This window comes from Oncorhynchus keta, chromosome 6, assembly GCF_023373465.1.
Source record: "Oncorhynchus keta strain PuntledgeMale-10-30-2019 chromosome 6, Oket_V2, whole genome shotgun sequence".
Classification (NCBI taxonomy): domain Eukaryota; kingdom Metazoa; phylum Chordata; class Actinopteri; order Salmoniformes; family Salmonidae; genus Oncorhynchus; species Oncorhynchus keta.
In genome coordinates this window covers 27,595,645-27,623,430 of record NC_068426.1, presented here as the reverse complement: position 1 = coordinate 27,623,430, position 27,786 = coordinate 27,595,645, and the positions used below count along the sequence as shown (strand labels likewise).

At 43.2% G+C, this 27,786-nt stretch overlaps 1 protein-coding gene across 1 annotated transcript; it reads right to left on the bottom strand.

The window, feature by feature from the left end:
* Positions 1 to 68: 68 nt before the first annotated feature.
* LOC118385323 (taperin-like) lies at positions 69 to 26,846 on the bottom strand. The gene is made up of 4 exons (XM_035772382.2): positions 24,599 to 26,846; positions 3,854 to 4,052; positions 2,958 to 3,082; positions 69 to 2,789 (listed from the first exon to the last, which is right to left on the bottom strand). The coding sequence occupies exons 1-4, from the start codon at positions 26,789 to 26,791 to the stop codon at positions 2,727 to 2,729; spliced, it is 2,580 nt and encodes an 859-aa protein (XP_035628275.1). The 5' UTR covers positions 26,792 to 26,846; the 3' UTR covers positions 69 to 2,726.
* Positions 26,847 to 27,786: the final 940 nt, after the last annotated feature.

Sequence of the window (27,786 nt, the reverse complement as noted above, 5' to 3'; positions counted from 1 at the left end):
GAGATTCTGCCTTCACATGAGGGATGAAGAGTCATTAGAAACACAATAACAGACTATTCACACTGTCCTTCAAGGCTTCATCTATTTATTGAGCTTTTATTTGTACAGTTCTGACATCTTTTTTTGCCCAAAGCGTTAACAAGTACACATTTTACAGTAAGCACATCTCTTTGATGCTGGAGATTTAGACAGAGGAAGAGAAAAACAAGATGAGATGGGGCTTCTAGCTACAGTATGACAGACAAGTACTGTTCTCAACAGGACCAGACAAATAGGACAATATCAATCTTTCAAGTGAATCAGTCTTCATCACGATAATAGCCATCTCAGTCTTGCTTGTGTCATATACAGTATGACCACTGGAACATCCAATGATACAGCCCTGGCTTTTGGGCCTCCACTTTGATGAAAGCCAACATTAGAAGCGCATGATTCCCAGGAAAATCTGTCGGCCTCCTTAGGGATTTGATCCTCAAAGGCAGCAGTTAGCACAAATGAATGGCATGCGTGCTCTGTATGCTGTGTGAGATTGATCGAAGGACTAACAGTAGACATTAACCAGGGATCATTCTCTGGTCTTCCAATAACGTTTCAAGGTTGTGGCAAAGATTTTAAGAGATCATGGCATTATTGGGCAGTGCATTCTTCATATTCACCTATTTCTATCTGATGAGATGATGCATATGTGGATTGATGAGCACCTCTTTCACCTTCACTGTATTTCTTCTGAGGTGCAAAACAAAGCTAATACAATGACAGTGCAAATGGAAATACAATCTTGACATAAAACATAATCCAAGTCTGTCTAATCATGATACAGTATACAGAAAAAAAAATGTAGCCTCCCAATAGCGCAGTGCTTTTGTGTCTGTTCAATCTAAACCCATTCTTTTGATTGAAGATATGAAGAACAAAAAGCCCTAAGAGATGCAAGTAATAAATTATTCGTATGAAAACATCATTGTAGATTATAGAAACGACATCAATACTGGCCAAAGGAGAACATTGGAAAATTATGAGAATGCGAGTGGTGGCCACCACAGCAATAGGTGGAACACTTGAGTCAATTGGCATTTTAAGAAAAATTATTTCGAAGACATGGGAGCAACCTTAAAATAAAAAAAGCTTTTTACTTCTTAATCTTTCACCACAGGTCTTACACACAATCATTAGTTTCATAATCAATGTCGTCTTCATTACTAAAATGGACCAGCTCACGCTCTATGGAACGTGAAGGTTTATGAGGTCAGGTTGTAAAGGTCAAAAGATATTCAATGGTCAATGTGAAGGAAACACACACGGCCATGAGGACGCACCCTTCCCTTCCATACCAGCTATTTGATCCATATACTATACATGAACGAGTCTCTGGCATGCAAACTTCAACATTAAGAGGATAACTCAAGCTTTCACAAACCAACGTGCTGGCAAATGGGTTCTCTCAATATTTGCTATTCGTGGTTTATGTTGGACATTTTTATCTTTCACACTTGGTGTTCAAACATTAACACTGAAAAGGAGAAATTGTTCTCATAACATTGTAGACAGTGAGTCTAACACCAAGGCATTTATACTCTATGCTTCTTGACATGAAGCTTCTCTCAGAAGATATTCATAGTATAAAATGTCCTGCCAAGGCAATCTTTTAAGCATTACATCGCAGATCTTTGATGATAAAACATTAAATTGAGTAGGTCTACAGAGCTTTGCATAATCTTAAAAGGGGGAAGTGTTGAAGTTTGCTTGCTCCTGAAGTCTCCAACACAGCATTGTTGTAAGGAAACATACAAAACTAAAAAGCATACAGTACGAGGAACCAAGTCAATAGAAATCAGAACATGCAGGTACAAAACAACAATAAACTAGGCTTGTGGCACCCTTTCACTATTTCAGTCTTCAGTTTTTATTTTATTTTTTATTTGTCTGCCATCCCCTACAGAGTGTGGAGCCCTGGGACTCCAGGACACGATAACGCCGAGTGTCTTCTTCACCATGATAAGGACGGGCACTGATGGCATCCTTGTTTTGAAGGAATTTGGTCACTTACCTTCACAAGGTGATCTCCTCCACTACATACATCCCCTTCAGAAGGACACATGGAGACCATAAAACACATTATGTATATTATGACATTATTGATGGGAGACACAAAGGCTGCGTTTAAACAGGCTGCCCAATTCTGATCTTTTTTTTCACTAAAATTGTTCTTTCAACCAATCAGATCAGCTCTGAAAAAGATCTGAAGTAATTGTTCAAAAGACTAATTAAATGGAGAAAAGAAATAAGGAATGGGCTGCCCGTAAAACACAGCCTTAGAGACATTGAGGCAGACAGATTGGCTTCTTCTGGAGACCGTAAGCCTGGGAAACCGCATTATAATGCATGTTTATCTTGAAAACAAGATTTATTTTGACAATCAAATAGTCTGTCAGATCTGGTTCAGACTTCACTGCTCAATGGCAGTCAATGAATGTAGGCAGAGGTGGAGAGGAAAGACAGATCAACTGTACAGGTAAGGTGAGGACAGTCCAGCTGCTTGAATCTGTGGTGGTTGATTGGTTGGTTAGTTGGTTGATGTCGGTGTCAAACTAAACTTGAAAAAGAGGAGTGCTTTGAAGTGCGATTTGATGTCCAGTTCTGTTAAGTCTCACTGGTCCCAGGTGGGGGTTGTGGTTTCGGCTGCTGGTTCTGGAGGGCAGTGGTCAGTCCTGTTTGGTCCAGGCAAATCAGAAGTACAGCGCAGGTTCACTGTTGAAGTCTGACAGAGAGGAGCTATCTGCTGGGGTGAGCTAAGAGATAGATAGGGAATGAAGAGCAGGGAAAGGGAGGGAAAACATTTAGATACCTTTGTAAATCATGTGCTGGTAGGTAAATCTTATAGTGTACAAATATCCCTGTACAAGTTAAGGTTGATGAATGAACGCGTCAGTTCATATACTTTAAAAAAGAAGCCTCACCATAACTTCCTCTGACATCTGTGCGTGCTGGGAATTGGTGGCCCCCTGGTAAACAGGGTCATCAAGCTTATGTTCCTGCCAGGTGTTAAAATCCACAGTGTGCCTGGGAATGTAACTGGACAGATCTGAAGACATAGGAAACGGGGCAAAGCCCAATGTAAATACATATTCTGCATGAATTCTTTCAAGAACATAAGCATGAGCTCATGTACAGGTTAGTTAAAGATTGGCAATAAGCTGTGTAATGAATAACTAATGTAGAGACATACTGCATGGCTACTGTTGATCAATTTTATGGGAGAGCAGATAAACTTGTTCAGTTACATCACACTAAAAGATTGCTCTTGCCTGCTGAATTGACTGCTCCTGAGTGGCGCAGCAGTCTAAAGGCACTGCATCTCAGTGCTAGAGGTGTCACTACAGACCCTGGTTCGATTCTAGGCTATATCATAACCGGCCGTGATCGGGAGTCCCAATTGGCTAGTGTCGTTAGGGTTTGGCCGGGGTAGGCAGTCATTGTAAATAACAATTTGTTCTTAACTGACTTGACAAATAAAAAAGGTTAAATAAAATGAAATAACAAATAAAAGCAGAGTTCCTATGTGTTTGGATGTAAAGCTAACTCTGACCAGTAGGTGTCTCCAATGCTACATTATAACCATGAGCAGTTCAGCACCATTCAGCCACTTCCAGATTACTAATAAATTGGACAGAATTAATTTCTCTCCCTTTCCTTATCTTACCCTCCTTACCATGAGAATAGGTTTTGCTTAGTCTGTTCGATTCATTTTCCTCTAACCATTTATCCTTCTCACTCCTCCGATTCCATCCCCTCTCTCATGCTCTCCATTTCCTGCTTTCCTTTCCCCCTCCCCCATTCCCTCTAGTTCTCTCACCAGTGCTGTTGCTGGTGTGAGATGGGGAACTGGTGAAGCTTGGACGAGGGATGTGGATACGGCCCACCATGCTGGGCTTATCTTCCTCTTCTCCTCCCTTCACGTCCTCCTCATCCTCCTCTTCGCTGTCCCATACGCTGCTCTCAGAGGGGTACTCATAGGTGCTTTGGATGCTCGACTCATTGAACGAGATATTCAGCTGAAAGAGGGGGAACGGAGGAGAAGTGACTCAGTGTTTAAACATTCAAAACATAAAAGACTGGTTAAATGCTAGGACTGTTGTTCTCTTTAGGATTTAGTGCTATGAATTGAATATATCAGGTAATTTCAGCACTTTTAATTAGTAAGTGCAGCAGAGGGAAAATGTCTGCTTCAGTTTAATTAAATGTACAAAGCCTGATATCATTAGGCTAACTCGATGCTTGGGATTTCCCATAGCTTTCCACAAGAAGCATTTGTTCATCAGCACTACAGTACCAGTTCAGTAATGACAGTACCCCCGGTTTATTGTGCATACTTAACTTTACCCGCCTATGATGACAGAATCATTATGACCACAAAACAATGAAGCATTTTGTTTCCTTATTACTAATCATTAAAATCAGGCTGGCCTACTTTGATTGGACGCATTTATACACCAGCATTATATGTATGCGTGTACATGAACCAAACTGAACCCAAGCACAATATCTTTATTGATTGGGATTACCTTAAAAAAGGCACATGTCATTTATGATAATCTGTTCTTGACCTGTGAGTTTAAATTTCCCAGTTTCTGTCACTGGTACCATAGCACAGGGCAGGTGGCAGCCTTGCAGGGGCTGCTGTTACTGTGATTGACGGCTGGAGAGCTCGTAAAACATATCCATTTGGCAACACTCCAGCGTTCTACAAACATGCCACCGTGGGGTGAGACTGTTGCGATATGTTGCGGAACACGACTGGCAACTTCACAACAGCAAACAATTGTCTTAAGGCTTAAAGAAGCTCTAAAGAATGTTCAACTTCAATGTCCAATAAGTTGTGACAATTAAGAGTACACTGCAGACAGTGCACACAGTGTACTGCTGTGTCTCCCAGGAGTCAGCTGGTATCAGTGCTGAGGATCTGATGTACCCCTCTCCCCCATCCCCTTCAGTAGACACTGCTCTAAATCACCCCTAATCTCCATCACATAGCCCAGCCCTTACCCTTCTCTAGCCCCTACCCCAGCTCCAGTCTGGCCTGCTAGACTTATGGATATAGGGGCCAGACAGGGAAATCTAAAATGTACACGGGCTAAGCATTGCGTCAATGCAACCACAAAATATTTAAACTTTTCTCCTCTACTGACAGAATTTACAAGATGGATTAAATTTGATTTGATTAAACTGTTCTAAAATGGCTTCGTTTTGATCAATATTATAATTTAGTCTTATCAAATTGAGAATCGGCTCTACCTCATCCCATTCAAATAACTCAATGCTTTCTCAAACTTGTCATTTATTTGATTCTTATTGCCTTAGAGGTCATCGCTAATTTGGGAAGTGCTTTAAAAAAACATTTACTTGTGGTGCAGTCAGCTAATCATTAAAACACGTGCTTTGAGTGAAGGGAAAGGCTAGGGCTGCAGAATATGGGCAAAACATTGCGATTTGACGTGCAATAATCGATCAAAACACTTGGGTGAACTGTTGGAGTCACAGAAATAGAATGGACTTGTCTTAACAAGCGAACTGGAATGCGGCATTGTCCGCATTTGACCTAACAGAACAACATGCAAACCTATAGTGACTAACAGCGAGGAGTAGTAACTGCGCTGCTTGAGTGGGTGGGGCTTGGAGAAGAAAATATACTAGCAAAATGGACACGCTGCTGAGATGAGTTTCAAAATATTGCGTGCGATATGGATATTGATGTGAATTTGATCAATTGTGCAGCGTCAGGAAAGGGCTAGCTAGCAGAGTTAAGTTGTGACACGTCCAGAAAAGCGTACCACTACCTACGTCGAGTCACTATCAGTGGATACTTTGAACATTTGTACTTATTTAATTACATACCTTGTACCTACGCTTGTCATGTGTAACTGCAGAACGTTTCTTTGCATGCTGATATGCTTAGTTATTTATAAAAACTAGTGACTTCAAAACGTGCACTACCACTCTATACTTAATGTTATTTAACCTGTACTTTGACGGAGTCATGCTGAGAAGGTCTCTTTTACAGATACGAAAACGCACCGTTTTACATTAAAAGGCAAAACAGATTCAAAATACAAAATCATAGAAAACAAAACACATTCCTCAGTAAAGGAAAAAAGGTCCTCAATGAGCCATCTGAATTGCCTTAGAGGCACCAAATCAGAGTTTGTGATTATTCCACAAGTAAGGGGAAAAAAAACTAAAAGCAGATTTATCTAACTCAATAGAGATCGAAGAGTTAGCCATCCCCGAGACCGGGTCTGGTAGCTCGTACGTCTGTAGATCAATAACGAAGTAAGGTATGGCAAGTTTATGCAAGACGGCTGTATAAACAAAAAGAGTACAATGCATTGATCTACGAGACTTCAAGGTAGGGCCAGACTTTTTTTCTGGTACAGAATGCCGTGGTGTATACTGAACCTATCGCCCGTAATAGAGCTAAATAAATAAACGGTGTCCAATAGCTTCAATACAGTGGCAGCTGCATTAGACAATCTATAACCGGTATCAATGTTGACTGAATTTGTTTTCTGCTATTTGACAAAATACATAACCTGTTCATATACAGGAATGCTTACTGTGTACCTGTACTTGTCCTGATTGTTATAGAGTGGTCAGTGAGAGTTGGAATCCATATTTTTTACTACCATAAAAAATACATTAACACAGTAACAGAGACCTTGGCAGAGGTCGGGTAAAATAGTCATTTTTAAAAAGGTAAGCGTTAAAGAATGGACATTTTTTTTTTAAGTATTGACTGATAGTGACGATGTAGTTGGCGGTACACTCTTCTGGATGTGTCAGTGTATGACTAAGAAGAGAAAGATTTGTCAAATGTATTGTTAGGAATACTGTAGATATACCTAGAAAATAAAGCAGGGAATTGCCAGGGCCCTCACAATATTTAGGTGCAGACATGATATGTATTGCTATTCGAAACTGGGGTTTTATAGGGCTGGGCGATAAGGCCGAAATATATCACAATATTTTTCACATTGATGATGGCACAGGATTATGTTTTTGAATAATAATAATAAAATTTAAAAAAGAGGCACTATTTGTTCCCATACTCCAGTGAGGCAGGGGACACTGAGCTTTAGGAAGGCCCCAACCAAAACTGAAAACGATAACATGGGTATTTCAAAATACCCCAGCATTAAAGTATACCGCCCAAACCAAAAACACTTTAATTCTGTGATCCTATCATACAGTTGCTGTGTGTTTGGCCTCAAATGGCCATGGCTGATCCAAAATGACAGCCGTGGCCTATCAGTGACAACGACTAAATGAGGTGCACAAATACTATTATTTCGGGGCACATAAATCCATTCCTTTGGAGTCTAAAACCATATCACTGGATCTCTAGCCCCAAAAACACCATCAGCTCTGTCTAAAACCCTCCATCTCACCCAAGGTTCCTGCTCAACTTAATCTCACCAAAGCATTTTGGTGAGATTAATGCCCTGCTTTAGGAGTCTCCATGCCAGAGGAGTGTATCAATAAAATCAGACTAGCCGCTGGGTTAGCTTCCTCTCTGTGTAGATCTGGGCTGAGACTTCAAGGCTGCCCCCCCCTCTCTCGCTCTTCCCACCCGTGGCTATGAAGGCCTGTATTATTGAAGCAGAAGCGATTGCCCTCCTCCTCTCTGGGCACTGAGACAGGCCAACAGAGGGCCGATTCAGGCCCCAGACTCTTCCCATTCACCAATGCACACTTCAGCAGGACGGAGACCACAGAACCGGATTGTTTGAGCACTCTCGCTCTCCAATAATGGGACAATGACCAAGAAATTACTCAGCGGAAGAGAAATGGCCAATTTGAGTATGTTTGGTGTTGGTTGTTCGTGATTTTGTCCCTCAAGAGAGTAGTGAGAGAGTATAATTGTGGTGTGTTGAATATCATGTTTCTTTGTTTGCAAATCTTTGTGCGGGAGAGAACGAGAACAAGCAAGACGGAGTAACAAAGCAAGAGAGGGAGAGAAAAAGCAACAGAGGGAGAGCGTGGGTTGTCTGTATGAATGTGCCTTGGCAAATAGGCGAGATGGGAATCAAGACAGAATTTAAGTTTTACAGGCCACCCAAACATGCGCTGTCCTGGTTTGGTTGAGGGTAGAGAGAGACATGTTGCCCACTGACAGACGCACAGCAACACACACAAGCGAGGGTAGAGTCTAGTCGAGTTCCTCCAGTCTGGCAGCAGATTGGAGGGGAGCGCTGCTGTGGAAGTTGGGAAGGAGCTACAGCAGTAGTAAGTACAGGGTTTGTGTGGGTGTGTGTTGTGATAGGAGAGGGAGGGAGGGATTGCCTTGTTAATGCCTCTCATTGAGGTGTGGGACAGACTGACCAGATGCCTGATTAAAGCTAATCTCCTGCCAGGCAGTTGCAATTAGAATCCTACTACACCCGAGGACCTAGGCAGCCACGCACATACGTTGTCACATAAGGAAAGAGGAGATTGAGCATGGATTGGAGTTACTCCACTAAATCACCCACCTAAAAATGTTAATTTCAATTCCAATTTTGAACAAGCCTCAAAAAGGAAAACCATCTCTACTAAACAGAATAGAAAATAGCAGCAGGAATCATTTGTTTCTGAACTCAAACAAGCATTAGAAAATCTTAGGGCTGGTAGAATTACTGTAGAAATCATGTAAATAACCATTTCTGATGAAGACAGTGATGAAAATAAAGTAACCAACATAACATGTTCAAATGGTTATTTATTTCTTGTTTTAAATTGTGGAACGAACAGCTGACTGAAGACTGGACGGTGGGCATTTGTGAGGAAAACAGTCCTAATGTTGGAAACACGAAGCTTTATGTTGTCACCCAGAATCCAGTTTCTTTTCCAAGCTATAGCGCACAATATTTTAAGTTATGTTTTTTAAAGGACCAAAAGTGTTTAGTCTGCTTTGCGTTTTTCTAAGAAAAACCAGGTATCGTAGGATTGCGATACTGGTATCGTGACAACCCTACTCAAGAGTGTGAGTCACTCCTCCACAGTTTGCCCTTTGTAGCTGTGTGTCTCGGTCGGTCGGTCCGACCATTTTTGTGTGCGTACACCTGTTGGGCAGAGAATAAAGGTGTCTCTCTCCAGGCTATCATAGAGGGATTACAGTGTTATGAATCTGAAGTGAGTCAGACAGAGAGAGGGAGGGACGATATTACAAAGTGTTTGTTTGCTGCAGTGTGAGTTGTCTCTTAGAAGTCGAAGAAAGGGTGAGTGTACGGGTGAGATGCCAAATGAATGACAAAAGTGAGCTAATGTGCCCAGCCCCAATTAAGAGGAATGAAATGCAGAAATATGAGTCTCAAGATGAATCATCCACTACTTAATTACAATGTCAAAGCTAAGGTGAATATAAGACTGGAGTAAGAATGTGTACACAGTGCCTTCAGAAAGTATTCACACTCCTCGACTTTCCACATTTTGTTGTTGTTTCAGCCTACATTTAAAATGCATTAAATTGAGATGTGTGCCCCTGGCCTACACACAATACCCCATAATGTCAAAGTGGAATTATGTTTTTTTAGCAATGTTTTCAAAATAAAACCTGAAATGTCTTGGGTCAGTAAGTATTCAACCCCTTTTATGGCAAGCTAATGTTGGAAACACGGGGTAGAGTTCAGGGGTAAAGATGTGCTTAACAACTCGCATGGACTCCCTAATAGTGAGTAACATGATTTTCGAATGACTATCTAGTCTCTGTACCCCACACATACATAATTATCTGTAAGGTCCCTCAGTCGAGCAGTGCATTTCAAACAGATTCAACCACAAAGAACAGGGAGGTTTTCCAATGTCTCACAAAGGGCACCTATTTGTAGATGGGTAAAAAAAAACATACATTGAATATCCATTTGAGCATGGTGAAGTTATTAACTACATTTTGGATGCTGTATCAATACACCTAGTCACAAAGATACAAGCATCCTTCCTAACTCAGTTGCTGTTGCGGAAGGAAACCACTCCGGGATTTCGCCATGAGGCCAATGATGACTTCAAAACAGAGTTTAATGGCTGTGATATGAGAAAATTGAGGATGGATGAACAACATTGCCGTTAGTCCACAATACGAACTTAATTGACAGACTTAAGGAAGGAAAAGGAAGAATAAAACATTTTTAAAAAATGGCTCCTGTTTGCAACAAGGCACTAAAGTAAAACTGCAAAAAATGTGCAAAGAAATGTACTTGTCTTGTATAAAAACCATTATGTTTGGGGGATATCCAGCACAACACATCACTGAGTACCAGTTTCATATTATCAAGCATGGTGGGGCTGCATCATGTTATGGGTATGCTTGTCATCAGCAAGGACTGGTGAGTTTCTTTAGGATAAAAATAAAAAAGTAATAAAAGCTAAGCACAGGCAAAATCCTAAAGGAAAAACTGGTTCAGTCTGCTTTCCAACAGACAAATATACATTTCAGCAGGACAATAACCTAAAACATAAGGCCAAATGTTCTAAAACACCTACTCATTCAAGGGTTTTTTTTTATTTTTACTATTTTCTACACTGTAGAATAGTGAAAACATCAAAACTATGAAATAACATATGGGATCATTACCAGCCTCAGAAACTGCAGCCCAAATAAATGCTTCACAGAGTTCAAGTAACAGACATCTCAGCATCAACTGTTCAGAGGAGACTGTGTGAAATCAGGCTTTCATGGTCAAATTGCTGGGGGGGGAAATATCACTAGTAAAGGACATGAATAATAAAGAAGAGTGTTGCTTGGGTCAAAAAATACGATCAACGCACATTAGACCGGTGGAAATCTGTCCTTTTGTCTGATGAGTCCAAATTGGAGATTTTTGGTTCCAACCGCCATGTCTTTGTGAGACGTGGTGTGGGTGAACGGATGACCTCCACGTGTAATTCCCATCATAAAGCATGGAGGAAGAGGTGTTATAGTGTCACCAGAAAATCATCCCCACACCATCTGTGATTTATTTAGAATTCAAGGCACACTTAACCAGCACGGCTTCCGCAGCATTCTGCATTCGATACGCCGTCCCATCTGGTTTGGGCTAATTGGGACTAAACATTTGTTTTTCAACAAGACAATGACCTCCTCGTGGTATATGGGCTATTCTACCAAGGAGAGTGATGGAGTGTTGCATCAGATGACCTGGCCTCCACAATCACCCCCAACCTCAACCAAATTGAGATGAGTTGGATCGCAGAGTGAAAGAAAAGCAGCCAACAAGAGCTCAGCATATATGGGAACTCCTTCAAGACTTTTGGAACAGAATTCCAGGTGAAGCTGAGAGTGTGCAAATCAAGGCAAAGGGTGGCTATTCGAAGAAACTTAAATATAAAATGTATTTTGATTTGTTTAACACTTTTTGGTTACTAGATGATTCTATGTGTTATTTCATAGTGTTAATGTCTTCACTATAATCCTACCATGTAGAAAATTGTAAAAAGAACACCTGCTCATTCAAGGGTTTAAAACTTTTCACAGGTAGTGTACACTGGAGTCTGTTACCACAAAGACAGTGAATGTTACTCAGTGGACAAGGTATAGTTGGGAAAAAAAGACAATTAAATCAATTTTCATCCCACTTCGTATTTTTTGGGGTCGTCAAGGGGTGAACACTTTCTGCAACAATTTCCATGATTTTACGGAGTTAAAACCTATATAAATAACCGTTCAATTGAAATAAAGTCATTAGGCCCTAATCTATAGATTTCACACAAGCGGGAATACAGATTAGAGGTTGACCGATTATGATTTTTCAACGCCGATACCGATACTTGGACGATTTTTTATTTTATCATTTGTAATAATGACAATTACAACAATACTGAATGAAAACTTATTTTAACTTAATATAATACATCAATAAAATCAATTTAGCCTCAAATAATGAAACATGTTCAATTTGGTTTAAATAATGCAAAAACAAAGTGTTGAAGAAAGTAAAAGTGCAACATGTGCTATGTAAGAAAGCTAACGTTTCAGTTCTTTGCACAGAACATGAGAACACATGAAAGTTGGTGGTTCCTTTAAACATGAGTCTTCAATATTCCCAGTTAAGAAGTTTAAGGTTGTAGTTATTATAGGAATCATAGGACTATTTCCCTCTATACAATTTGTATTTCATTAACCTTTGACTATTGGATGTTCTTTTAGGCACTTTACTATTGCCAGTGTAACAGTAAAGCTTCCGTCCCTCTCCTCGCTCCTCCCTGGGCTCGAACCAGGAACATAGCCACTCTCGAAGCAGCGTTACCCATGCAGAGCAAGGGAAACAACCACAGGCTCAGACCGAGTGAAGTTTGAAACGCTATTAGCGTGCGCTAACTAGCCAGCCATTTCACTTCGGTTACACCAGCCTCATCTCGGGAGTTGATAGCCTTAAAGTCATAAACAGTGCAATGCTTGACATACAACGAAGAGCTGCTGGCAAAACGCACGAAAGTAATGTTTACGCGCCTGCTTCTGCCTACCACCGCTCAGTCAGATACCTGTATACTCAGTCAGATATGCAACGCACGACACGCTAGATAATATCTAGAAATATCAACCATGTGTAGTTAACTAGTGATTATGATTGATCGTTTTTTATAAGATAAGTTTAATGCTAGCTAGCAACTTACCTTGGCTTACTGCATTCGCGTAACAGGCAGTCTCCTTGTGGAGTGCAATGAGAGAGAGGCAGGTCGTTATTGCGTTGGCCTAGTAAACTGTAAGGTTGCAAGATTAGATCCCCCGAGCTGACACGGTGAAAATCTGTCGTTCTGCCCCTTAACGAGGCAGTTAACCCACTGTTCCTAGGCCGTCATTGAAAATAAGAATGTGTTCTGAACTGACTTGCCTAGTTAAATAAAAGGTGTAAATATATATTAAATAGAAAAATTGGCAAAATTGGTGTAAAACAGATACCTTAAAAAAAAGGTGTGGATCAGAAAACAAGTCCATAAAAGTGAGACCACCATTTGCTTCATGCAGAGCAACACATTTCCTTCGCATAGAGAGTTGATCAGGCTGTTGATTGTGGCCTGTGGAATGTTGACCCACTCTTCATTGGCTGTGCGAAGTTGCTGGATATTGGCGGGAACTGGAACATGCCATCATACACGTCAATCCAGAGCATCCCAAACAAGCTCAATGGGTGACACGTCTGGTGAATATGCAGACCATGGAAGTAGTGGGACATTTTCAGCTTCCAGGAATTGTGCACAGATCCTTGTGACATTGGGCCGTGCATTATCATACTGAAACATTAGGTGATGGCGGCGGATGAATGGCACGACAATTGACCTCAGGACCTTGTTGTCCGTGGCTTATGCCTGTCCATACCATTGCCCCCTTGTGGCGGTGGGGTTCTCTGCTCACAACGTTGACATCAGCAAACCGCTCACCCACATGACACCATACACATGGTCTACGGTTTTGAAGCTGGTTGGACATACTGCCCAATTCTCTAAAACAAATCTCTTATGGTAGAAAAATTGACATTAAATTATCTGGCAACAGCTCTGGTGGACATTCCCTGAAGTCACAGCATGCCAATTGCACTGTTCCCTCAACTTGAGACATCTATGGCATTGTTTTGTGAGACAAAACGTGCACGTTTTAGAGTGGCCTTTTATTGTCCACAGCACAATGTGCACCTGTGTAATGATCATGCTGTTTAATCAGCTCATATATGCCACAACTGTCAAGTGGATGGATTAACTTGGCAAAGTGATGTAAACACAGGAGTGTAAACAAATTTGTGCGCAAAATTTGAACATACAAGTGGACACCCCTTCAAATTAGTGGAATTGGCTATTTCAGCCACACCCATTGCTGACATTGCTCCCGAGTGGCGCAGCAGTCTAAGGTACTGCATCTGGAGATGTCACAACAGACCCTGGTTCGATTCCAGGCTGTATCACAACCGGCTGAGATTGGGAGTCCCATTGGGCGGCGCACAATTGGCCCAGCGTTGTCCGGGTTAGGCCGTCATTGTAAATAATAATTTGTTCTTAACTGACTTGCCTAGTTAGATAAAAGGTCAAATAAAATAACAAATAAAATGTTTAGCGCAATGCAATCTCCGTAGACAAACATTGGCAATAGAATGGCCCGTACTGAAGAGCTCAGTGACTTTCAACTTCAACCGTCATAGGATGCCACCTTTCCGACAAGTCAGTTCATCAAATTTTTGCCCTGCTAGAGCTGCCCCGGTGAACTATAAGTGCTGTTATTGTGAAGTGGAAACGTCTAGGAGCAACAATGGCCCAGCCGCACAGTGGCAGGACACACAAGCTTAGAGAACAGGACCGCCGAGTGCTGAAGCGCGTACAAATTGTATGTCCTCGGTTGCAACTCTCACTAGAGTTCCAAACTGCCTCTGGAAGCAACGTCAGCACAAGACCTGTTCATCAGGAGCTTCGCGAAATGGGTTTCCATGGCCGAGCAGCCTCACACAAGCCTAATATCACCATGCGCAATGCCAAGCGACGGTTGGAGTGGTGTAAAGCTCACCGCCATTTGACTCTGGAGAAGTGGAAATGTGTTCTCTGGAGTGAAGAATCGCACATCTGGCAGTCTGATGGACTAATCTGGGTTTGGCGGATGCCAGGAGAACGCTACCTTCCCGAATGCTTATTGCCAAGTATAAAGTTTGGGGGAGGAAGAATAATGATCTGGGGCTGTTTTTCCATGGTTCGGGCTAGGCCCATTAGTTCCAGTGAAGGAAAATCTTAACACTACAGCATACAATGACATTCTAGACAATTCTGTGCCTCCAACTTTGTTGCAACAGTTTGGGGAAGGAACTTTCCTGTTTCAGCATGACAATGCCCCCGTGCACAAAGCGAGGTCCATACAGAAATGGCTTGTCGAGATTGGTGTAGAAGAACTTGGTGTAGAAGAACTTGACTGGCTTGTACAGAGCCCTGACCTCAACTCCATCGAACACCTATAGGTGGAATTGGAACACCGTCTGAAAGCCAAGCCTCGTCGTCCAACATCAGTGCCTGACCTCACTAATGGTTGTGGTTGAATGGAAGCAAGTCCCTGCAGCAACGTTCTAACATCTTTCTTGTGGAAAGCCTTCCCAGAAGAGTGGAGGCTGTTATAGCAGCAAAGAGGGGACCAACTCCATATTAATGCCCATGATTCTGGAATGAGATGTTCGACAAGCAGGTGTCCACATATTTTTGGTCATGTAAGTGTAATATTTTTGTGCGTATGGAACATTTCTGTGATCTTTTATTTCAGCTCATGAAACATGGGACCAACACTTTACTTGTTCCGTATAAAATAGCCTTTGCATAAGTATTTAGCCCCTATGTCTAGGCAAGCTTAAATGAGTTAAGGAGTAAAATGTATAATAGGGGTAGACATGATTTTAGAATGACTAACCCCTTCCTGTTACCCATACATACATCTGCAAGTTCCCTCAGACAACTATTGAATGAAACTGCTCTTAGACAACCTAAGACTCACAGCTGTAATCGATGACAAAAGGTGTTTCTAACATGTATTAACTCAGGGAGTTGAACGCTTATGCAACGACTATATTTTTGGTTATTAGAGTATTTTGTGTAGATTGTTGACACTCACTTTGTAACACAGTAAAATGTGAAGAAATCCAAGGGGTCTGAATACTTTTGCACGGCACTGTATGTGAGGGAGTGAGAGAAATGGGAGAGCGGAAGTGGAGTACAAGCAGGCTGTACAGGGCTGAGCGAGGGAACAAAAGAGAGGAACAGGCATGCTACTAGAGACAGACAGACCGTATTATATATGCTCATTGAAAAAAGGGAGAAACAGGGCAGTGTGAGAGAGAATTAACAGAGTGTGATCATACACTTAACACAGAAACACTTAGTACAAGAATAACCCACAGCACACAATAGCACCACAGACATGGGTGAGAAAGACTAATTACATGTGGTTGACGCTGTAGCTGTCAGTGGGTTAGAGGGGAATTTGAATATTATTTGTTTGTATATAAATAGACATTAGAACTGAACACCCACAGTGTGACATATACAGTCCGGCACGATTATCTACAAGAACACAATGAGGGCTCTATTTTTGGCTGGCAGTAAGCCAGCGTAAGAGCCAGAGCTCTTCTGTTTTAAAACCCTAGCGCCAGGACGGGTAATTTACCTTTCTTATATGAGCTCACTTGCACAGATGTGACAATATCTGAGGTGTGTCCTTAAAAACGTGCCAAAGTGCCAATTTTAGACAGCGCTGGTGGGGATATTTAAAAACCAATAAAATGCTGGTCTTAGCAGTAACGCGGTTGGTTATGACCAGTGGTGACCCATCATTCAAGGAAGGTGGGGCATAGCCGTGATTGGTTCCTTGTTCTGTCACTCATGGGGACACTAAGTCACTACAAAGTCTACAGGGAAGCTAAAGAATTCAAGCCCCTTGGGTGCTGCCATAGAGTTACATTGGAAGTGCCCATCCAAGAAAGCTCAAGCTCATTGGCCACAGATAAAATGACGTTAAATCTACAGTAGCTTTGATTGGACTGATCTTAGTTGGCAAGCTTGCAGTCATCATCACGAATCAAGTCGACAATCTACTGGCAAATCCTTTTCAATCCTTAACATATGAAGAGAAATTATGGATAAAACATATCGGTGCTCATCGGCCATTGGGCATAAACATTACACAGCAAGTTGAAAATTGAAAATTCAAACAATGAGTGGTTTGGAAGGAATCAGTGGTTAACTGCAAGCATTGCAAAGCAATCACTAACCTGCTATTTAGTGGAGTGGGTATGTGTGGTCCAAGTCTGGGTTTATGATTCTCTTTTCCAAGCTTAAAAAGATAAAACATTCACATTCCATGGGCCAGAAAAGGCTGAATACATTGGCCAAGCATGACTTCTACCTCGTTCAAAAACTGGACACTCGGAACTCTCAGACTTCAGCGAATTCAAGAAAACTGGGAACTCTTGGAGGGGGGGCAATTCAGGCCTCTTTCTAGAGCTCCGACCTGAAGATCACTGACGTTATGTTTCAACCTTGCACCCCCCAAGAGTTCCAGGTTGTCTTGTCAGCACCATAAATCTTGAGATGACAAAATTTGATGTCAAAATCTGCCCACGAAGGACCGCCGCGCCACCTTCCTGTTCAAGTGAGCACAGCACAACAAGGTGAGTCCAAAAATATATTGTATGTTGCTGCATAAATGTAATATGCAAGGGAGATATGTATACTGTAGCTAAGAAAGTAGAACTAAGTATATGTTGTGTAATATGCTGTTATTAGCCCATGTGCCTCACTAATCATTTGGAATATTTCCCCCTCATAACTTAGCCTACTGTTCTAACTTGGTGGTGCACATATAGCCTATAACCTGTTTTAGAGAAATGTGATCATCTAATATTGTAAGCGCTTTCATTGTCTGCTTACATGCTCCCTTTTTTATCCTACGGTTCTGACTTGGTGTAGAGGGAGAACACTAAGAATGGCCCATGTCCTGAATTCTGTCGCTGTACATTTCAAAATAGTTACATTGACTACATCCATCTTAGCTCACTCATTAATTTCTTCATCTAAATTACTGATTGCCTCTTCGCTGCTCGTCGTCCCCTTATGCCTTAGTTGGTACATCTCAATTGTCATTAGAAACCACATTTGTTTTAGCAAGTCAGCCATATCAACCATCTTTTTTTTATGTCAGTAAATGAGGCTGAATTAACTGTTTAGATGCCAGACAAGGCTCCGCTGATAGCCAGGTGTAGCAGTAAGGATTCACTCCATTGTGCTGAAAAGAAAGCTCTGTTGTTGGGACAGCTTTTTGTAGTCCCGACAACTTTGTGGGCACCATTTGTCCCTGTTATAGTGCAATTAATGTATTGTTTAGATGTGTGGCTTTGCTGGCATGCATCTAAAACAGTTGTTTTTTTGCCCGACCAAGATTTACATGCTAAAATCCCCACTGGCTATGACCGATTTTTACAGCGTAAGCGCAACCTATCCATCAACAATGGACTAGGAAGAGAATATTCCGTGCCCCCAGTCGAATTGGAGTGGATGACAATGCGAAGACCATCAATAACCTACAGAACTTGAGACAACAGCAAGCAGAATTAAGCCATGAAACACACTGATTGGCCAGTGAGTGGCCAAACCCTCGTCACACCTATCACTTATTATTCAAAACCCAGCCCCTTCGCACCACCGCCAGCCTTTGCGCTCATAATTCCTGCAGTGAAAATAGCCCACATTTTTCTGACACACCCCTTGGTCCAATAGCTCTGGCGGTAGGGCTAAGACATACCATTATGTTAGGCTTGTTAAATACAGCCCTCAGAGGTGGTGATATTAATAGGTGCCGTTCAATCTACCCACCCGACATGATCTCGCCATCTTTTTTTATACACCTCTGAAACCACCTCTGCAGAATTCTGTCCATCCTGTTCTCAAACACTTTCTCTTCCCTTTTCCACTCTTAAAATCTCTGACACGCACACGCACGCACACACGCACACACACACACACACACACACACACAGGGGTCAGGCCTGAATTAAAACATGACAATGGCACTTTGCTGACAAATCCAATTACAGTGACTAGCGGGGCTTTAAAAGTGACATGGGGCTGTATTAGTCCGTCTGTGTGCTAGAAGTGGGACAATAAACGTAAAATTATTGACACCGACCATACATCGCAGCCATTTTGCTGATATCTTTCATTACAATAAGAAGCCTATAATATAGAATGTGAAGGTTATGCATGTGAAGGTTATGCATGTGATATGTGCGTGTGTGTGTGTGGCATGTCCCCATTTCAATCGTCCCGTTTCTCACTCTGCCCGCTCAGGCTCACAGAAGAACCCTGCAGCCAGATAACACTTACTGGAAATGTCACACTTGTCACAGGCGCACCAGAATTAAGCTGTAGCCCCAGTATCAATGGCATAATTACACCTCTCCATGTGTCCGGAGGGAAACACTGTTCTACACTGCAGTAGCTGAACATTAAACACAGACCTACTGGAGAAGCACAGGCAGGCATGCTTGAGACAGTGAGACACAGTCACGTTGACTGTTCAAAAAGATGCTGAGGAGAGTGACTTAAACGATTCATCTAAACTGCACTGCGCCTCTTGGGTATGAGAAACACACAAAGGCACACACACACACACAGTCAAGGAGGGAGCATGGAGAGAACAAACAGGGAGGAGTGCAGGAGAAAACAAAGACGTAGAGTTAAGGTAAGAAGGAGAGAAGGGTGTGGTTACAGAAAGTGTGATGAGGGACGAGGAGTGACTCGATGTGGTAAATAATTAAAATACAATGGACTTTCACACTTCGAGCCCAAGAACACGATAAGAATGTAGGAGTGAGGGACCTCCCATGTGTCACAGCGGTCTAAGGCACTGCTTCACAGTGCTAGAGGCATCACTACAGATCCCGGTTCGAGGCCCATGAGTGGCAGTTTAATCATAGAACTTGATGGTTTTTGCGACTGCACTAAGAAAATTCCAAAGTTCTTGACATTTTCCATATTGACTGACCTTCATGTCTTAAAGTAATGATGGACTGATTTTCTTTTTCGAGATGTTCTTGACATAATATGGACTTGGTCTTCTACAAAAATAGGGCTATCGTCTGTATACCACCCCTACCTTGTCACAACTGATTGGCTCAAACTCATTAATCAGTGGTCTAAGGCACTGATTAATAACATAACAGTTGCTTGCTGTGCCACTAAAGATCCTGGTTCAAGTCCAGGCTCTGTCGCAGACGACCGCGACTGGGAGACCCATGGAGCGGCGCACAATTGGCCCAGCGTCGTCCAGGTTAGGGGAAGGTTTGGCCGGTAGGGACGCCCTGAGGCGGGCCGTGCGCATGCACGCTGACACGATCGCACGGTGTTTCCTCCGACACATTGGTGTGGCTGGTTTCCGGGTTAAGCGGGCATTGTGTCAAGAAGCAGTGCGGCTTGGTTGGGTCGTGTTTTGGAGGACGCATGGCTCTAGACTGTCGCCTCTCCCGAGTCCGTACAGGAGTTGCAGTGATGAGACAAGACTAACTACCAATTGGCTACTACAAAAATAAAACATAAAATACTGGCTCACATGAGGACCACCACAGGAAAGGAAGACCCAGAGTTCAAGTAACAGACACATCAACAGTTCAGAGGAGTCTGTGTGAATCAGAAACCACTACTAAAGGACACCAAAAAGAAGAGATTAGCTTGGGCCAAGAAACACGAGCAATGGACATTAGACCAGTGGAAATCTGTCCTTTTGTCTGATGAGTCCAAATTTGAGATTTTTTGTTCCAACTGCTGTGTCTTTGTGAGACACCGCAAAGCATGAAGGTGGTGGTGTGGGGGTGCTTTGCTGGTGACACTGATTTATTTAGAATTCAAGGCACACCAAACCAGCATGGCTACCACAGCATTATGCAACGATACGCCATCCCATCTGGTTTGCGCTTAGTGGGATTATAATTTGTTTTTCAACAGGACAATGACCCAACAAACCTCCAGGCTGTGTAAGGGCTATCTGACCAAGGAGGAGAGTGATGGAGTGCTGCATCAGATGACATGGCCTCCACAATCACCTGACCTCAACCCAATTGAGATGGTTTGGGATGCGTTGGACCGCAGAGTGAAGGAAAAGCATGTGGGAACTCCTTGAAAAAGCATTCCAGGTGAAGCTGGTTGAGAGAATGCCAAGAAAGTGCCAAGCTGTCAAGGCAAAGGATGGCTATTTGAAGAATAAAACATATATTTTGATTGTTTAATACTTGTCTGGTCTGGCAATTTTATTTTTTATTTGTAATAATGACAATTACAACAATACTAAATGAACACTTATTTTAACTTAATATAATACATCAATAAAATCAATTTAGTAAATAATGAAACAGGTTCAATTTGGTTTAAATAATGCAAAAACAAAGTGTTGGAGAAGAAAGTAAAAGTGCAATATGTGCTATGTAAGAAAGCTAACGTTTCAGTTCCTTGCTCAGAACATGAGAACATATGAAAGCTGGTGGTTCCTTTAAACATGAGTCTTCAATATGAGTCTTCCCAGGTAAGAAGTTTTAGGTTGCAGTTATTGGAATTATAGGACTATTTCCCTCTATACCATTTGTATTTCTTTAACCTTTGACTATTGGATGTTTTTATAGGCACTTTAGTATTGCCAGTGTAACAGTATAGCTTCCGTCCCCCTCCTCGCTCCTCCCTGGGCTCGAACCAGCAACACCGACGACAGCCACCATCAAAGCAGCGTTACCCATGCAGAGGAAGGGGAACAACTACTAGAAGGATCAGAGCGAGTGACGTTTGAAACGCTATTAGCGTGGGCTAACTAGCTAGCCATTTTCCTTCGGTTACACCAGCCTCATCTCGGGAGTTGAAGTCATAAAAAAAGGCTTAAAGTCATAAACAGCGCAATGCTTGACGCACAACGAAAAGCTGCTGGCGAAACGCACGAAAGTGCTGTTTGAATGAATGTTTACGCGCCTGCTTCTGCCTACCACCGCTCATTCAGATACTTAGGTATGATCAGTCAGATTACATGCAACACAGGACACGCTAGATAATATCTAGTAATATCCTCAACCATGTGTAGTCTTTTTTTTTAAACCTTTATTTAACTAGGCAAGTCAGTTAAGAACAAATTCTTATTTTCAATGACTAGTTGTGTCATTGTGTTCTTAACTGACTTGCCTAGTTAAATAAAAAGGTATAAAATTAAAAATAAAAATGTAATATATATTTTTTTAAATCAGCGCCCAAAAATACAGATTTCCGATTGTTATGAACACTTAAAATAGGCTCCAATTAATCGGCCATTCCGATTAATCGGTCGACCTCTTGTATGCACACACACGCACTACATTTTATTCATTTAGCTGATGCCCTTATTCAGAACAACTTAAAAATATCAGATGTTTCACCTCGTCAGCTCGAGGATTCAAGCCAGCGACCTTTCGGTTACTGGCCCAACGCTCTCAACCACTAGGCTACCTGCTGCCGACAGCATGGGTCTAAACTATAGTAGCCTATACGACTCATCAGCAATCCCATATCCGGATAACAGGCCCTAAACTCAACAGTAATGAACAGTAAACAAACCGGGCTGACAGACAGCTGCTACTTGATCAGCCTGGAAGACAAACAGACGTTATGAGTGTACCATCAGACAGCCAACACAGCTGACAGTCACAGGCCCTTCCACTCACTTCCTGATGCCGAGTGACATGGCCTTCTGCTGAGACAACAATATGATTATGATTTCTCTAGAAATGGGGAAGCGAGCTAGAGGTTAAGTGGGACTGCTATTTTATGTTTACTGATCGATAAATATGGAATTCAGTGCAAAAGAGACAGGGATCAAAGCATTTTAAAAGGTTATACGTTTTCAGCGATACGTTTCTGGAAAAGGTTTAGGCCTTATTGTGAGAGGCATGTACATTTGAAAATAGACGAATCCTTTAGGCTACGACCAGAACATCTCGTTAGTACAGCCAGGAGCTTACCTCTATGGGTATTTAGGTTAAATTGGGTATTATCAGCTTGTCACAGGCTATTTTCCATTTGAACCAAGGTTATTCACAAGTTGAATACAGTATTTGTAGTCTAGAATGACTGGCATTACTACCACACGACAACAGTACTTGACAGAACTGCACAGTCACCAAACCTCTAAATCATCAACTTGAAGACATAATTACCTAATGTGTTGTATCAATTACACAGCTGAGCAGGGCAAGGCCCAGGCCTTCCACTGAGCAAACACTTGGAAATGGCAACATGAATATGCAGAAAGAACAGAAACGGCAAGAATGGTCTCTGCCTGTTACGTCACAAACACATGGGCTGTCTCCGGTTTCCCATACTAGCTGGTCACCAACCTCACAAATAACCAGCCACTCCTCCCTTTCCATTGTCATGTCTTCCTGCCAGCTCCATCTCTATTCAATGACAGGGAAGTACCATGTAGTAGACCTTACGAGAAAATACAACAAAAGCCGTTCTAAAAAGGTACTGAACACTAGTCTATAACCATGTTATTAGACACTTTGTAACACAATCCTAGGCCAATTGCATTATAAACTCAATCTAGGCATGCACCATACATTAAGGGCTTCCTAGATTTCTCCTTATGCAAATCAAACTGGTGCAGTGTAAAAGCTCCACTTGACCTTCATAAACAACTCACTCCTTGAAGAGAAGATCAAACAAACAAAACAGGAAAAGAACAGAGGACAAGATTGATTATCCAACACAAAGAATACATGGTCACAGTTGGACTAGGTACACGTAAGGGCCTTATTTGAGTGAGTCAAAGATCTGAGAGCGCAGCAGAGATTTAACGCCAACATTCTGCAGAATCAACACAGCAAAATAGCAGAAGTACAACCTTTAGAACTGAACCAGCAACCACGGCCAATAAATGAGGGAGTGGAAGTTATTTTGAGAAACTTAAGAGCCTAGTAGGAGGCGATACACTCTGTTCAAGTTCTTCTCTCATCATATTGATGCATTTGAAAAAATATATCCGGCAAGCTCAGTACCTCTTAAAATTTGAATGGGAAAAAGAGCATATATTTAAACATTTTAAAAAGTTATACTGAAAAGGAAACCAAACTCTGCCAGGCTGGTTTCACAAAGCCAAGGAATTCCACACAAATAACATAGGCCTACACTTGATGCTTTTGTAATTGCTTCCAGCCCTGCCCTAGCTTCAAAACCAGAGAAACCTTGGTCATGTGAAATGATGACCGGGAGGAGAAGCATCCATGCTCAAACAACAAAAGGCGAGGGAATTCGGTGAACCCAAACTTAGTACGCCTAATGAATTCAAAAGGGTTCAGAGGACAAAAACACTGAATGCTTCCGAGGGGCCTGGCCTCATTACTGCCTGTGTTCTCTATCTGGCCAGGGACAAACAACGACACACACGCTCAACCTGGTTGGGTGTGACCGGAGCTGAGGTTGAAAGGAGTGAGGGCAGGAGACTGGTAATACCTAGAGACCAAAGGATTAGGATACGACAGAGACAGTGCTGCACTGCCAAGTACGTAGGATAGATCTCAGGTAAATGCCAATAAACACTGATCTCCATCTTGGGGGGGGGGGGGCATTCAATTCATAAATTGAAATGTATAGGAGGGGTATGAAAGGAAATAGTATTGATTCAAACCCTGGTCACAAAAACACCAACATCTCCATGCTGCAAACCATGTTGGAAGGCTGGTGCTATGAACAGCGGCTTCTGCCTTGTTCAATCGTACTACTAAAGATGCAATAGATCCTTTAGCGTTAGGAGAAAGTCATGTTGAATATCGCACATTTCAGCAACAGGGACCCGTTTCAGCTACACACACACACTAAACAATCTACAAAGGCATGCCGTAATGAGATGGGCAGAAAAACAGCCCTAAATTATAAATTTAGCCTAGTCCATTGATTTGCATACACACATATTGTGTTGAATTATACTAAATGACAAATCTTGAATGGAGAAATTAATTAATGAGTGTTACATTATCGGTGTAAAAAGAGCTCTGCTGATGTTCACTTGATGTATAATAGAAGTACCCAGTTGGGCATCATCTCTCACCTTTTTGCCAGTGGAGCCTGTCTTGGTCAGGCAGGAGCGTCCCAGGGACTGGTACCCACCGATGACCTCGATATCCTCCACGGCAGGGTAGCGCTTCTTCAGCAGGGAGCCCAACTGGGAGTAAGGGGCCTGTGGTGGCGTGGAGGGCGTCTGGGCCCCTCCGGAGGGCTCCTGGGGCTCTGGAGAGCCAGGCTGAGGCTCTGACTTACGTTTAGGCACCACAGTGAAGGTATTCCCCTTCCGCCTCTGCACCACTGGAGTGGGGCTGGGGGCAACGGGCTGCGAGGGGTCCACGTCTATGTCATCTATGTTGGTGACAGGTAGCTGGTCAGCAGGGGCTTCCTCTGGAGGTGGCGACTGGACAGAGGGGACTGGGAAGGGTGCTGGAGGGGAGGGGGTTGCAGTGATGGTGGGTGGGTCTGGTTGGGTTAGCCCGGCTGCCCTCACCTCATCCCGTTCCTCCGCTTTACTCTTGGAGATTGCTGGGTTGGGTGGAGGGGTGACAGGGGTTGGCACTCCTAGAGTGGGCATCTCTGCCACTCTCTGGGAGGGAGGAGACTTAATCGGGCTGGAGGGGGCTGTGCTGCCCGGGGAGGCGGCGGCTCTGTGGCGTTTGGGGAAGACTGTGAAGGAGTTGCGGGACTGGAGACGCAGGTTGGCAAGGGCACGGGCCTGGATGTCCCCGGCAGGCAGCAGGGAGAGGTCAGGGCGGGGTGAGGGGCAGATCTCGAATCCAGACGAGGGGGGAGACATTGGGGGCGTGGTGGGACTGGCAGGGGACTCGACACGGCTGGTATCCGGAGAGAATGGCACCTTGGGTTTGGAGGGCACCTCTGTGCTCTCCCAGTCTCTCTCTCGGAAAGGCTTGGTCTGGGACCCCTCTACCTCCTCTATGGGGTTGACCACCACACTGCGGCCCCCACTCACCTCAAAATGCTGGCGGTAGGAAGACACTGACTGAGCGGGTCCAGCAGAGCAAGTGGTGCTGTCAGGCTCACAGAGAGGGGGCTGTGGCTTTGGTTTGGAAGACTGGGAGCTGAGGAAGACTGATGATGACAACTGTGCGTTACCTAGAGTGCGGACTGGTGAGCTAGGCTGAGCTTGTGACTTGTATTTTGGCACCAGATCTGGCTGTGGCTTGGGTCGTTGTCTTGGCCTGCTTGAACTGGTTTCCAAGTCCAGGAGGTTCTCTGTGCTGCGAGACTTAGGTTGCAATTTTCCATAGTTGCTGTCGAATTTCTGCAGCATGCGGCTCACCCTTCCATGACCCTCTCCTGTCTCGAATGCGGCCTCGTGACCAGGACGACCCAACGTGCTCAAATTCTCCTCGCTCCGGCTTAGTGCGGTGTCATAAATGACCACCTCCTTTGCCCGTATCTCGGTAACCCCACTGCCTCTCCGGTCCAAGAGGTCGTTGAGGGAGCTGTAACTGCTCCCATTCTGCTGCAGATAAGACTCGCTTTTTATTCCACTCGCCTCCGGAAAGTAATCCGGATCGGATTCTATGATAATGATATTCTCAGCGTGTATAGTCCGAATTCCAGGAACACTGCCATACAATTCCAGTATGTGCTGAACTGGACGAGTGGCGTTCTCCCTGTCCTGTTGTTTCTTTCGCTCCTTCTCCAGTTTGATGAAGGGGTTCTCCTGCAATGGGCCTAGACTGTCCTGCAGAACCAGGCTTTCCTGTCCCTCGCCATCGCTTACCGTTTTCTCCGAGTCATAAGGGTCGGTGGCAGTCCAGGGGTCTTTGTTTGTTTTCACCGGCGAGAGCTCTGGGGACGTGGGGGCGCTGCCACGCTTGCCTGCAAAATGCTGGCTCGCTGGAGTGATGGTGTAGTTCCGAACTGAATTAGCACTGGTTCCATTGTCTGTTTTTGAGGCGCTGCTGTTTCCCGTTACTTCGCCATTAACCCGCGATAAGATCGCGCTTGGGCAAGGCTCAGTTGCACCTGCTCCAGACGCGCCGCCCTTTGCTTTCCTCCGCTCGAGAATCTCTCGTTTCCAGGCCGGCATCCTCGGGCTCTCCTGCCCAGCCTCCTGGCGGAGCACACGGACTTCTCCTCCAACAGACATTTTGGGGAGAAATTGAATATCTCCGGGGTTTGGGAGATGGTGCTCCCGGACTGGGTCGGAAAGCTGTATCCTCTGTCTGTCGCTGTACCTGCAGCGCCGATTATAGTATACACACATACATCCCCACGGTCTTTTTCAGTCTTTCTACGTTCTTCTCCCTCCCTCCGCAACTCCTGACCCGCCCTCTGCACCTGTAAACCTACGTCATTCTTCAGCTCTGCGCCCGAAGAAGCAACCTCATTTGCTCATATCGATTTAGAATACACCCCCTTTTCACAGAACACCCACCAAAGGAAATCCCTCCTCTTTCTATTGTTGAGTAGGCAAAGAGGACCTGTCAGTCAAGGAAACTCAGCTCAGCCCCCTTTTACTGCTTAACCCTTTCAGTGAATACATGTTATTTTAAGATCCCGTATCGACCACTAAATTGTTTAAAAAAAAAAAACATTATGGATTTCATTTTCAATTGAATTCATGAACTAAACATGGAAAGTAAACCAACAAATGGTTTGAAAATATGAAAGGCTATGTAAAGATAGTGATTGTGAAGCAGGTTGAGAAAATTGTCGCCTATCAGTCAGTCGTTACTTACGTGTAGGCTTTGCTGTAGCATCCTATGGAAAGACCCATGTCATTAGCATAGTTATTCATATCTATTTCAGCAAGAGGTTGATGATACCACCTGACAAATAATCCTGAGATAAATGCATTACGAAATAAATGAGGCGGTATTACAGAGGTCTATTCTGAGTACAGCATATTACGAGATTACTATTGTTCCTCATCAAACATTCATCACTGCACTGTCAATACGAAACGTGAATCCCAAGGAGACATTAACATACGGACGGACACTGAAGAAAGTAGTGTGTTATATGGAGCAGTCTCAGTCAGTCGTAAATTCTGTTATAGAATGATTTGTAAAAATGCATACTATATGCAATGGATTTTTTTTTTGTAATTAGTTTTTATCTGTGGTGTGCCTAGAGAAAGAGCGCAAAATAGTTCAATTCCATATTTTAAACGTGTTTGTGATATGCTGTGCTTAAAAAGAACACATCTCTGAGGTTTTCATCTGAGGAAAGTCCAAGACACACAAAAAGTTATTGCTG

Excerpts from the sequence above, each read along its gene's own strand:
- LOC118385323 (XM_035772382.2), bottom strand. The coding sequence starts at position 26,791 with ATGTGTGTATACTATAATCGGCGCTGCAGGTACAGCGACAGACAGAGG. Across the intron at positions 3,083-3,853 it reads TCACACCAGCAACAGCACTG|ATCTGTCCAGTTACATTCCC; the intron begins GTGAGAGAACTA and ends CTATGTCTTCAG. Across the intron at positions 2,790-2,957 it reads AGATGTCAGAGGAAGTTATG|CTCACCCCAGCAGATAGCTC; the intron begins GTGAGGCTTCTT and ends TCTATCTCTTAG.